The sequence below is a fragment of the Mandrillus leucophaeus genome, unplaced genomic scaffold (assembly GCF_000951045.1).
Source record: "Mandrillus leucophaeus isolate KB7577 unplaced genomic scaffold, Mleu.le_1.0 Scaffold551, whole genome shotgun sequence".
NCBI lineage: Eukaryota > Metazoa > Chordata > Mammalia > Primates > Cercopithecidae > Mandrillus > Mandrillus leucophaeus.
In genome coordinates, this window is record NW_012105931.1 from 736,278 (window position 1) to 749,134 (window position 12,857).

Genomic DNA, 12,857 nt, shown 5'->3' on the forward strand with positions numbered 1-12,857 from the left:
CGTCTAGCCCAATTGATCACTTTTTTATGTCTGTATTACTAAGGGAAATAGCCATCAGAGAGAAAGCACTCTCTTGGACAGGTTTTGGTGTCATACTTATCCTTAATTTATAGAAACATTCAGATTGCTTTTCACCTTTTTCTGTCTTTTGAAAGAATTTACCTATAAAACATTTAGACCCAGAATTTTTATACATAGGATGGTTTGGCAACAATTTTCTCTATTTCCTCCTCAATTATGAAGGTTTCTGCTTTTTTGTGTCAACATTGGTAGTTTAGAATTTAAAAGTTTTCCACTTTGTTAAGATATTTTGCATTTCTTAACACACTATTTGTGTATTTCACTGTTTTGTTTATCCTTTTTTATTTTTATTTATTTTTTTTTTGAGACGGAGTTTTGCTCTTATTGCCTAGGCTGGAGTGCAATGGCACAATCTCAACTCACTGCAACCTCCGCCTTCTGGGTTCAAACAATGCTCCTGCCTCAGTCTCCCGAGTAGCTGGGATTACAGGCATGCACCTCCACACCCAGCTAATTTTGTATTTTTAGTAGAGATGGGGTTTCTCCATGTTAGTCAGACTGGTCTCAAACTCCCAACCTCAGGTGATTCACCCGCCTCGGCCTCCCAAAGTGCTGGGATTACAGGCAGGAGCCACCGCGCCTGGCCTTATCCTCCTATCTTCAAGTTCATCTTTTAAAAATTTCTTCTTACTCGATTTATCAGAGGTTTTTCTGTTTGGCTGGTGCTTGAGAGGAACCAGCCTTAGATTTGGCTGTTAATGCCATCATTTTCTTTTTGCCTCTACTTTTTATAATCTAAGAATTTAATTCACTAACCCACATTTTTTTTTTTTAATCCTTGAAACAACTCCTCATTTTCTTTCAGTGAGAATTACCCAAATTCTGTATCCATTCACTCAGCAGACGTGTTTGGAATGCTTGCCCTGTACCAGGCAATGGTTCTTAACCAGGGTCATGCTTCAGAACCAGTCAGGAAGTGGTGCCTGCTTCCTCTGGGGTTCTCCATTTCAGTGAGGAAATGTGATGAGAGTGCACGTAAATGACTGAGCTCAGTGCTTGCCTAGCAGCAAGTGTTCAAGAAATCTGAACTGTTGCTCTTTGATAATGAACCACCTGAAGAGCTTTTAAAAGATGCTGGGCAGGACCCTCCATGCATGGGCAATTTAGAAAAGCTGCCCAGGTGATTCTGGACACTCTCTGCTTGCAGTGTCGGAGATACTGAAATAAAAAGGAGTTTAAGAAATTCTTGAGGGAGAAAAATGTAGCTAGATGGCTACAGTTCTGAAATGGAGATGGGGACCAAATGCTTAAGGGGGATGGGGAGCACGGAGGATGTGGGGAAGCTTCAGGAGGGAACGGAACAGTGAACTGGTTCTACAAGGATGACTAGGAATTTTTCCCTGTGGAACTGAGGGAAGAAAGTACATTATGGTCAGAATAGGATGTATAAAGGCAAAGAGACGCAAAGGAGAATGTTGTTACTGGGACAAAGAGTCCATGTGGCAGAAGCTTGGGTGTGTGACGGGAGGCAGCATTTGAGAGAAAGAAGATGCCCTCAGGTGGAGATGTATAACAATGTAGAACAGTGGTGTCCCAAAGAAATATAGATTCCATGTATAATTTTAAGTTTTCTAGTGGCTACAATGTAAAAAGGAACAGGTGAAATTAATTTTAGTAATATATATTATTTAAAACAATATATCCAGAATATTATCATCTCTATATGTAATAAATATTTTTAAATTACTATGAGGTATTTTACATTCTTTCCTTGGTACTAAGTCTTTGAAATCCAGTGTGTATTTAATTTAATTTATTTATTTGAGACAGAGTCTCACTCTGTCACCCAGGCTGGAGTGCAGTGGCACGATCTTGGCTCACTGTAACCTCTGCCTTACGGGTTCAAGTCATTCTCCTGCCTCAGCCTCCTGAGTATTTGGGATTACAGGTGTGCTCCACCACACCTAGCTAATTTTTGTATTTTTGTAGAGACTTGGTTTCTCCATGTTGGCCAGGCTGGTCTCAAACTCCTGACCTCAGGTGATCCACCCACCTCAGTCTCCCAAAGTGCTGGGATTATAGGTGTGAGACACTGTGCCTGGCCTCGTGTGTATTTTACTTAATCACACATGCCCATTTGGACTAGCTACATTGCAAGTGTGGCTTGTAAGTTTGTTTGCTCTTTTTCTTTTCCTCCCAGTATTTAAAACCGGTTTGTTTTAATTGGGTGAACATCTAAATCCTTAATTTAAAAACACAATGAATAACTACATGTGGCCAGTGGCTGCCATATTAGACTGTGTAGCTCTAGATTGCCTTTCCCTGGATTAATGCTGTCATTGGCAAGGGAGAATTTCAGCTGGATTTGAAGGATGAAGGCAAGGGACTGAATTCAGGAGACATTTCTGAGGCTTTTGGTGACTGCAAGGCATAAAGGAAAAGTGAAGAGTCAAGGATGAGGTCCAGGTTTCCAGTCTTCAGTACTGCAGATGGTGATGCAGTAGGAATCTGTGTGTGTGCAAAGGTTGATAGTGATGTTTCTTCTGTCTGTACACTATTGTTAGTTACATTGTCAGCTATCAGCTTATTAAACTATGATCGGTCTGGCATCAGAGGCCACTAAGTACTTAAGTGGAGACACCACACTGTATTGCCATAAATGTGATGTTTTCTAATTGGGCAAACTCTGTATTTGCACATGTCCTTTCTGGAAGTGCCCTTTCACCCCATCTGCTCATAAAACTCTATTTCTGTAGTTCAGGGAACTCGTGTTATTGATGAGGTAATTGGATCTCCAGGAGGTGTGAGATCTACTGAAGGATATTATGCATTTATTCATTATGGAGCTTTTTAGGAGCTTTATGGAGCTTTTTAGAAGCCCATGAAATTGAGTCTTCTCAACTTAGTATGTGCTGTTCCTGGTTCCTTGCTTTGGGCTCCACTAGTTGGCCAAGATCCTTGTATGTCAGCATAAGGAAAGGGAACATGTGATACTTCTTTTTTTTTTTTTTTGAGACAGAGTCTCACTCTGTTGCCCAGGCTGAGGTGCAGTGGCACAGTCTCGGCTCACTTCAACCTTCGCCTCCTGGGTTCAAGCAATTCTCCCTGCCTCAGCCTCCCAAGTAGCTGGGATTATAGGTGCCTGCCACCACGCCCAGCTAATTGTATTTTTACTAGAGACAGGGTTTTGCCATGTTGGCCTGGCTGGTCTCAAATTCCTGACCTCAGGTGATCCGCCTGCCTCGGCCTCCCAAAGTGCTAGGATTACAGGTGTGAGCCACTGCGCCTGGCTGTAATATGTGATACTTCCTAATAACTTTGTTAGTTTTTTGGTTTTTTTGGGTTTTTTTTTGTTGGTTTTTTTTTTGAGATGGAGTCTAGTGCTGTCACCCAGGCTGGAGTGCAGTGGCGTGATCTCCGCTCACTGCAAGCTCTGCCTCCTGGGTTCACACCATTCTCCTGCCTCAGCCGCCTGAGTATCTGGGACTACAGGTGCCCGCCACCACACACAGCTAATTTTATTGTATTTTTATTAGAGACGGAGTTTCACCGTGTTAGCCAGGATGGTCTCAATCTTCTGACCTCGTGATCCACCTACCTCAGCCTCCCAATGTGTTGAGATTACAGCCACTTTGTTAATTTTTAAAAGGGGTTGATGATGAGGTCCTGTTATATCTGGAAGAAGGATGAGCAGCTGTCTGCAAGGTGTTACTGGATCATTTATTAGGGTTCAAGGTGTGACCTGCAGCATGAGAATGCCCTGAAGTCGATCTGACTCAGAGTGACTAACTTCCACCGAGGATCTCAGAGTGCATTTTACCTATTTACTCTGGCAAACTTTTGATTGTCCATTATGTACCAAACTGGTTCTGGCCTCTGGAAATTTGAAGGTGCCTGAGCCAAGGTCTTTGACCCTCTAGAAGCACAGTTTGGTGGGAGTGACCACTGGGTAACAAAACGCCTGAATGTAGTATTGTCTTATGAGCTGTGCTAGATGGAGGCCCAAGGAGGAGAGCTGCTGGGATGGGAGGGGGACACAGCCCAGACCTAGGGTATGTATGGAGCCGCAGAGGAGAGAACTTGACCAAGTCTTGGTGAAGAGTGAAGAGTAAGCCTTAGCCAGGCCAAGGAAAAAGCCTGAGTGCTTGAAGCAATGCTTGCCGAGGTGAAAGAGCGTTCTGGTTACAAGGAGCTGTAACTCTTCTGCACGGCCAAATGTTAGTGTCTGAGGGGAGGAGAAGCCAGAGTGGGGGCTGTGGAGCTCCCCAGGGGACTAGGCCATGAAGGGCTCTGAAGCTCACACTGAGGAATCTAAGTTTTCATCTCAAGACAAATACTTATTAAATATTTGTGGATGAGGCACAGTGGCTAACACCTGTCATCCCAGCACTTTGAGAGGCCGATGCAGGAGAATTGCTTGAGCCCATAAGTCCAAGACCAGCCTGGGCAACATAGAGAAACCCTATCTCTACAAAAATAAAAATAAAAAATAGCCAGGTATGGTGGCACACACCTGTGGTCCCAGCTGCTTAGGAGGTTGAAATGATAAGATTGCCTGGGCCCAGCAGGTCAAGGCTGCAGTGAGCTATGATTGCACCACCGCACTCCAGCCTGGGAACAGAGCAAGACCTTGTCTCAAAAGAAAAATGTATTAAATATTTGTGGAGCACCTACTACATGTCAGGTCTATTCTAGGCAATGGAGATTCAACAGTAAAGAAAATAAATAGTATTCCTACTCTCTTGGGGTTTACATTCTGCTGTGGGATATAGACTGTCAACAAACATGACATGTCAGGTGGCAAAGGCTGTGAAAAAAGACGGTGAGAATAGAGTGAGGTGCTATTTTATGGAGGATGGTGAGGGAAGGTTGCTCTGATAAAGTGACATTTGAACAAAGCTGGAGCCAGTGAGTAGGGAGCCACGGGCGTACATGCGGGAAGAGGCTCAAGTCAAGGGAACAGGCAGAACACAGGCACCAGGGAGGAGGTAGGTTTAGTGTCTTCCAGGAATCAGAAGGAGGATGGGTCGGGTGCAGGGGAGAGCTGCACGTTGGGGAGGAAGCTTGAGGTGAAGTCAGGGAGCTAGTTGGCACCCAGATTGTGAAGGGCCTATAGGCGGCCGTAAAGACTTTGACTTTACTTGGAATGAATCAGGGTGCCTTTGGAGGCCTTGAAACAGAGGTGACTTGATCTGGCAGATTCTTTTTTTGTTTTGTTTTTCTTTCAGACAGGGTCTTGCACTGTCACCCAGGCTAGAATGAAGTGGTATCATTGTGGCTCACTGTAGCCTTGAACTCCCGGGCTCAAGCAATCCTCCTGCCTCAGTCCTCCAAGTAGCTGGGACCATAGATGTAAACCACTATGCCCAGCTAATTAAAAAAATAATTTGTTTGTTTTAGAGATGGGGTCTCACTGTGTTGTCCAGGCTGGTCTGGAACTCCTGGCCTCTAGTGATCCTCCCACCTCAGCCTCCCAAAGTGCTAGGATCACAGGTGTGAGCCACCATGCCCAGCAGTCTGGCAGGTTTTAACAAGATCTCTCTGGTTGTCATGTGGAAAATGGACTTGGGTAGTGGGGCAAGAGTGAGAGGAGAGATGAACTAGGAGGTTGTAGCAATCAGTAGTCCAGGTAAGAAATGGTGACTTGAACTAGGGTGAGTGTGACAGGAATAGGGAAAAGTGGGAGGCAGTGAAGGGTTTGTGGTTTTTGTTTTTTGTTTTTTGTTTTTTTGAGATGGAGTCTTGCTCTGTCACCAAGGCTGGAGTGCAATGGCATGGTCTCGGCTCATTGCAGCCTCCATCTCCCAGGTTCAAGTGATTCTCCTGCCTTATCCTCCCGAGTAGCTGGAATTACAGGCACCCGTCACCACTTCTGGCTAATTTTTGTATTTTTAGTAGAGACGGGATTTTGCCATGTTGGCCACGCTGATCTTGAACTCCTGACCTCAGGTGATCCGCCCCCCTCAGCCTCCCAAAGTGCTGGGATTACAGGTGTGAGCCACTCGGCCCGGCTGCAGTGAAGGGTTTGTGAACATGATCAAATTTGTGTTTTGATGTAACTCTGATGGTGCCCAGGGGAAAAAAAGGGGGAGTGGGATTAATAATTAAAGAACAGAGGCCAGTGGTTGCCCTGTCAAGGCAAGAAATGATGAGCGGCTTGGAGCAGATGTTTGCTTGCTGGTTAGCACATTCTTCACCTTGAGTACAGAATCTTTGGGAAAGCAGAATGAAACCAGGAGGCCAGCCAGGCTCAGAGGCTCACACTTGTAATCTCAGCGCTTTAGGAGGCCGAGGTGGCAGAATCACTTGAGTCCAGGAGTTTCAGACCAGCCTGGGCAACATAGTGAGACCCCATCTCTATTAAACAAAATAAAACAGGCCGGGCGCGGTGGCTCAAGCCTGTAATCCCAGCACTTTGGGAGGCCGAGACGGGCGGATCACGAGGTCAGGAGATCGAGACCATCCTGGCGAACACGGTGAAACCCCGTCTCTACTAAAAAATACAAAAAACTAGCCGGGCGAGGCGGCGGGCGCCTGTAGTCCCAGCTACTCGGGAGGCTGAGGCAGGAGAATGGCGTAAACTCGGGGGGCGGAGCTTGCAGTGAGCTGAGATCCGGCCACTGCACTCCAGCCCGGGCGACAGAGCCAGACTCCGTCTCAAAAAAAAAATAAATAAAAAATAAAACAAAAGAAACCATGAGGCCATATGTTAAATATGAGGAACCAGTTAAGCAAAGGAGTCCTGGATGGGCAATGACTATTACTAAACCAAAGAGACAATATGTCTAGAGGGTAGAGTAGGCAATGTGGAGAAGGTTTTACTTCTCACCACTTATCTCAAAATGGCTGGTCCAACGCCTTTATCCTTGCTGGCCATGCCTCTCCCAAGACCAGCCTCCCTTCTCAAGCTTCCCAGTCCCTGGATTGGATTCCCACATTTTCTTCTTCCATGCAGATGGCACTTACCTCTTAGGACCTGGTACAGAACCTACCTTGAAGTGTTCTCTCCCTCTCCCAGTCTTTCCTGCTTTGAGTGCCTGCAGCACTTCACCTTACTGTGTATTATCTCATATTGTGCTCTAATAAATAACGCTTTTAAAATAAACTGAACCATATTCAAGGACTGCAGTGTTTTTCTTTTGCATTTTTAGTCTGCCACAATGTATATAGTAAAGCCAGGCACCTTGTAAGTATCTAGTCGGTCAGAAAAATGGCCCCCGTTTCAACCCTCCCCTGTTCCTGCAGGGACACAGCCAAGTGTTGAACAGGAATATGGGGCAGAGGAGCTAGTATGGTGTGTGGATGTGGCCATGCACCTCACACAACTAAGGGGCTATGCCTGCCTTCTTTAATATTCAAATCTCATCCATCTCCTTAAGGCTCAACTCATTCAGGAAACAGAGGTATAGTGTGAGTCAGGCACTTGCTGGACAATGGTGTGTAGAATTTAAAAAACAACCAAAAGTATTATCCCCGCCCTCATAATATGTACCGTTTTACTAGGAAAACAAGCATTAAATAGATGAGGAGGTTTGTTTGAATAATGGTAGGTGTGCAGAGTGGTTTAAAGCACATGATAGGGAGGTTGACTCTCCAGCTGGGGATCAGGAGACTTCACTGGAGATGTGCTAACCAGCACCTGAAATATGAAATGGATTTAGCTAAGGGAAATGGGAGGAGAGAATGATACCCTTGAAGAATCTGAGTGAATCCAGTTCAGCTATACCTAAGCAAACAAGAGAAGGGTACAGAATAAAGCTGAAGCCTCTGAAGCCTTCCCTCACTGCTCCAGCTAACTCAGTTCTGCTTTCAATGTCTTTTTGCACTAATTGTCTGTTCCATACTTTATTATATGCTTTCTGAGACAGAAGCCTAACCAGGAATTAGCCAGATATGGTGGCACCTGCCTGTAATCCCAGCTACTCTGGAGGCTAACGTGGGAGGATTACTTGAGCTCAGGCAGTTGAGGCTGCAGTGAGTTGTGATTAAGCCACTGGACTCCAAACTGGGTGAGAGAGTGAGACCCTGTCTCAAAAAAAAAAAAAGGTTGGGGGGACATAGCTCAAGGAGGCCATGGTCACAGGTGACTCATGGTTTAACAAGGCCAAGTGATTCTAGACAATCAGCCCACAAGCATCAGAACTGACGATTGGGAGGCATGGGACACCTCAGCCAGCCATGTGTCCATGGGATGGTGGAGGAAGAAGTGATTGGAATAGGGTAAGAAGCAGTGAAAGACTCGACCTAGCCATTGTAATTTTAGCTAGCGAGCTGGGAGAAATCATAGCATGTTTGCACAAAGAATATTTATTACAGTAATGTTTATAATAGCACAATACTGGAAATAATCTCAGTACCTGCTGACAGGGACTAGTTCATTGATTCATTCAGCAAGTATTTTTTTAAGCACCCACTATGTGCCAGGCATTGGTCTCGGTGCCAGGCATGTAACTGTGATCAAGATAGATAAAGTCCCTATTCCCATGGAGCTTACAGTGGAGAGACAGACACTAAGGTAACAAGCTAATGTCTCTGATCATGGCTAGAAGCACAAGTGTTCTTTCTGTTGGAATCTGTTATGTTCTTGAGAGGTGGAAAGAATTGGGCAGTGAGAGATAACTGGACCAGCAGGAAAATTAAACACGTAATGCAATGGATAGTGGAGGTGCTAAGGCAGCCTTTCTGAGGATGCCATGCTTGAGATGATGCCTGAATAACTGGTTAACTATTGTGGAGATGCAGGAGGCTAGGGAATAACAAACAAGAGGGCGGGGGTGGGAACAAGTCTGATGTAGTCAAGGAATATCAAGATCAGCATACGACAGCCTGGTGAGCCATGAGGGAATTGCATTTTATTCTCTTTTTTTGAGACAGGGTCTCACTCCGTCATCCAGGCTGGAGTACAATGGCATGATCATGGCTCACTGCAACCTCTGCCTCCTGGGCTCAAGTGATCCTCCCAGCTCAGCCTCCTGAGTAGCTGGGACTGTAGGCACACACCACCATGCCAGGCTAATTTTTTGATCTCTTATAGAGATGGAGTTTTGCTCTGTTGCCCAGGATGGTCTCAAACTCTTGGGCTCCTATAACAAAGGAAGTGAATGGGCTCAAGCGATCTGCCAGCCTTGACATCTCAGAGTGTTGGGATTACAGGTGTGAACCACCTGTGCCCTGCCGCATTTTATTCTTAATACAGAGAGGTGTTGTTGGTTTTAATCAGTAGGTACCTGTGGTACAGCTGTACTGTGGAGTACTATGAAGCAGTTCAATAAGGTGCAATTATTGCACTATGCAAAGATCTCCAGGATACACAGCTAAATGCAAAAAGCAAGTTGTAGAACAATATGTATGGTATTTCATAAAACAAGATTCTGTGTTGGGGTGTGAGTGTGGTTGAGCGGGTGGGTGGGGTGTTGAAAAACATGGACAAGGGACATTGTGTATACACCAAACTATTGAGTGGTTATTTCTGGAAAGTAAAGTGGGATTGGTTATGGGGGTAAAGGAAAGTCGTCACTTTTTACTACCCACTGTATTTGGATTTTGTAACAAAGAAAATGAATAGGCAGCAATGAATTGGTGATTGTATAAAAAGGCTTGGTTTTGAAGGAAACCAAGAGGATAGCTAGGTAGGGATACAGGTTTGCAGGACAAATTGCCCCTCATAACTTTCCTGCCTGCCATACTAGATCCTTTACAAAATTATGTAAACAGCGAGTTTATGTAACCCAACATTGCCTCCTCAGTCTAACAAATGTGTGATCACCACTTCTGATAGATCCTACGTTATGTTCCCAGCATTGCCACAGAACATTTGTGGGGTTGATCCCCAGTTGAGCAGGAATGTGATCTTACAGGAATCAGTGACATTCAAAGATGTGTCTGTGGACTTCACCCAGGAAGAATGGTACCACGTCGACCCTGCTCAGAGGAGCTTATACAGGGATGTGATGCTGGAGAACTATAGCCACCTGGTTTCTCTTGGTAAGGACCACTTCTCTGAGTGTCTTTCCTGCTGATGGGTCTTTCCTTCCTTGGTTGCTATAGTGGTGGTGCCCAGAGCTTAGGTAACTGTGACCAGGGTGCTCAGGGGTCAGAGTTTGTTAATCTCATTGGGACCCAGCTTTATGGGGTTTTGAGCCTGCTCTTTAGGTAAAAGGTCTTTATTTTGCAAAACTGGAAATAGGCAATTTGATTGCATGACTCCTTAAGTTGCACCTTTTTTTTCCTTCAGAGTTCCTGAGGATCAAGGACTAGTACTGACTTGTCCTTAGGAGGGTTCTTTGTCCACTTGCACAAACAACCAAATCTTGTGTATTTACCCATGAGCAGGATATCAAGTTTCCAAGCCAGAGGTGATCTTCAAATTGGAGCAAGGAGAAGAGCCATGGATATCAGAGGGAGAAATCCAAAGACCTTTCTGTCCAGGTAAATGAGTGAGAATCAGGCATTAGGAATGAATGCAGATAATGGTACAGCTTAGGGAGGGGGAGGTACAGCTTAGGGAGGGGAAGGTACCCTCCAGCAGCTGGCTTGGGATTTCCTAGATCTGCAGAGGAGGCCGAAGCCATCGCCTGGCCAACACCTTGTAGGACTCTCCTCTTCAAAAGGGTGCCCCTGCTCTTGCTGGATTATTTTTCTTCTGGTGGCCTCTGATTCCTTTCATTAGAGATCCCTTCTCTTACTCATTCAGAATTGAACTCCCGTATTTCTTCCCTGCATTGAACTCCCATATCTCTTTCTTATATTGCACTCCCCCATGTCTTCCTTGTTTAGTCTTGCTGCTTTCACTGTCAGATGCCCCAGACTTATAGGAAACACCCACAGCCTTCCTTGATTCTCTCTCCCTTCATAACCTGCCTTCAGACTCCGTGCCTTGCCACCATCTTCCTTCCATCTCCTGTTCATGCTGATTTGACTCATTACCGCCCTCCACAGTTCCTGTAGTATCCTCCTCTCCCAGTTCCTTGCTTGTTAGTGCTTCTTAGCTTTAGGTCTTTAGCTTTTCTTGCTTTTCTCCCTAAGTGACTCTGCCTTAAGGAACCTGCCTTCTAGCCCCCTTTCTTCATTACCTCCTTAACAGAGTACCTGCCTCCTGGTAGCTGCAGCTCTTTATTCTATGCTGTAGACTCAGAAGTCTTCCTTATTTGTACCTGAGTTACTTTTATCCTTCTCAGAAGTCACGTAGTTCATATTAAATAGATAAAATCTAAATTCATCACCTTTCATCCCCTGCCAGTATATTTTGCTACCTTGCCTATTTCCCATTTCTGCCCTTGCCTATTAGAACCCAATGAATTTTTAATTGCTCAGGCTGGACACCCTAATTAGTTTAGTCTTTTATTCCAACCCAGGTTATTTTCTTCCTATGAGAAGTAGCTTAGATTTTCTTGCCTTTTATCTTCTACTGGTGGCACTGTAAACCAGGGCCCAAATCTTTAATTTATTTATTTATTTATTTATTTATTTATTTATTTATTTATTTTATTGAGACAGGATCTCACTCTGTCACGCAGGCTGGAGTGCAGTGGTGTGATCTCGGCTTATTGCAGTCTGCCTCCCGAGCTCAAGCAATCCTCCCACCTCAGCCTCCCAGGTCGCTAGGACTATAGGCATGTACTACCACACCCAGCTAATTTTTTGTATTTTTGGTGGAGATGAGGTTTCACCATGTTGTCCAGGCAGGTCTCAAACTCCTGAGCTCAAGCGATCTACCCACCTTGGCTCCCAAAGTTCTGGGATTACAAGCGTGAGCCACCACACCAGCCTAATTTTTTATTTTGAGACAGGATCTTGCTCTGTCACCCAGGGTTGAGTGCACTGTCTCTATCACAGCTCACTGCAGCCCTGACCTCCTAGGCTCAAGCGATCCTCCTCCCTTTGCTTCCCAAAGTGTTGGGATTAGAGGTGTGAGCCACTGCTGAGGTCCCAAATTTAGATTGCTGTAATTCCCAGTTGGAATAGCTCACTCTGTTTTTTCTTTTTATAAATCTTTTTAAAATTATAGCTTTATTGAGGTATAATTTACATACCATGAGATTCACCCCTTTAAAGCGTAGAGGTCAGTGGTTTTTTCACATATTCAGATAGTTGTACAAACAGCAACACTGTCTCATTTCAGAACATTTTCTTCACCCAGCAAGCAACCTCATACCCATTAACAGTTACTCCCCATTCCCCACTCCTCTCAGTACGTGGTAACCATTAATCTAATTTCTATTTCTATGGATTTGTATATCCTGCATAGTTTGTGTAAATGGAATCATATAATATGGCACTGACTTCTTTCACTTACCATCATGTTTTCAAGGTTCAATCATGCTCTAGCGTGTATCAGTACATCATTCTTTTTACCATTGAGTAATATTCCATTGTATGGATATATCACATTTTGTTTAATTATTCATCAGTTGCTGGACCATACTGGACTTTATTTATTTGTTTATTTATTGGAGACAGAATCTCACTCTGTCAGTTGCTGAACTACACTGGATTTTATTTCTTTATTTGTTGAGAGACAGAATCTCACTCTGTCGCCCAGGTTGGAATGCAGTGGTGTGATCTCAGCTCAATGTAACATCCACCTCTTGGGCTCAAGCAATTCTCAGCCTCCCAAGTAGCTGGGACTACAGGCACGCACCAACAAGCCTGGCTAATTTTTGTATTTTTAGTAGAGATGGGGTTTCTACTAAAACCCCTGTTGGCCAGGCTGGTCTCAAACTCCTGGCCTAATATGATCCACCCACCTCAGCCTCCCAAAGTGCTGGGATTATAGGCCTGAGCCACCATGCCCAGCCACTGGATTTTAATTCTTTATCTTCTTTTTTTTTTTTTTT

General features: G+C 44.6%; 1 protein-coding gene across 7 annotated transcripts in view; it reads left to right on the plus strand.

Moving 5' to 3' along the window:
- ZFP90 (ZFP90 zinc finger protein) overlaps positions 1-12,857 on the plus strand; it is a 31,192-nt gene that overhangs the window by 10,901 nt on the left and 7,434 nt on the right. For all 7 annotated transcript variants that reach the window (XM_011998000.1, XM_011998001.1, XM_011997996.1 and 4 more), the window contains exons 3-4: positions 9,879-10,005; positions 10,354-10,449. In XM_011998000.1, the coding sequence (XP_011853390.1) occupies positions 9,879-10,005; positions 10,354-10,449 (223 nt within the window). The remainder of the gene's footprint in view (positions 1-9,878; positions 10,006-10,353; positions 10,450-12,857) is intronic.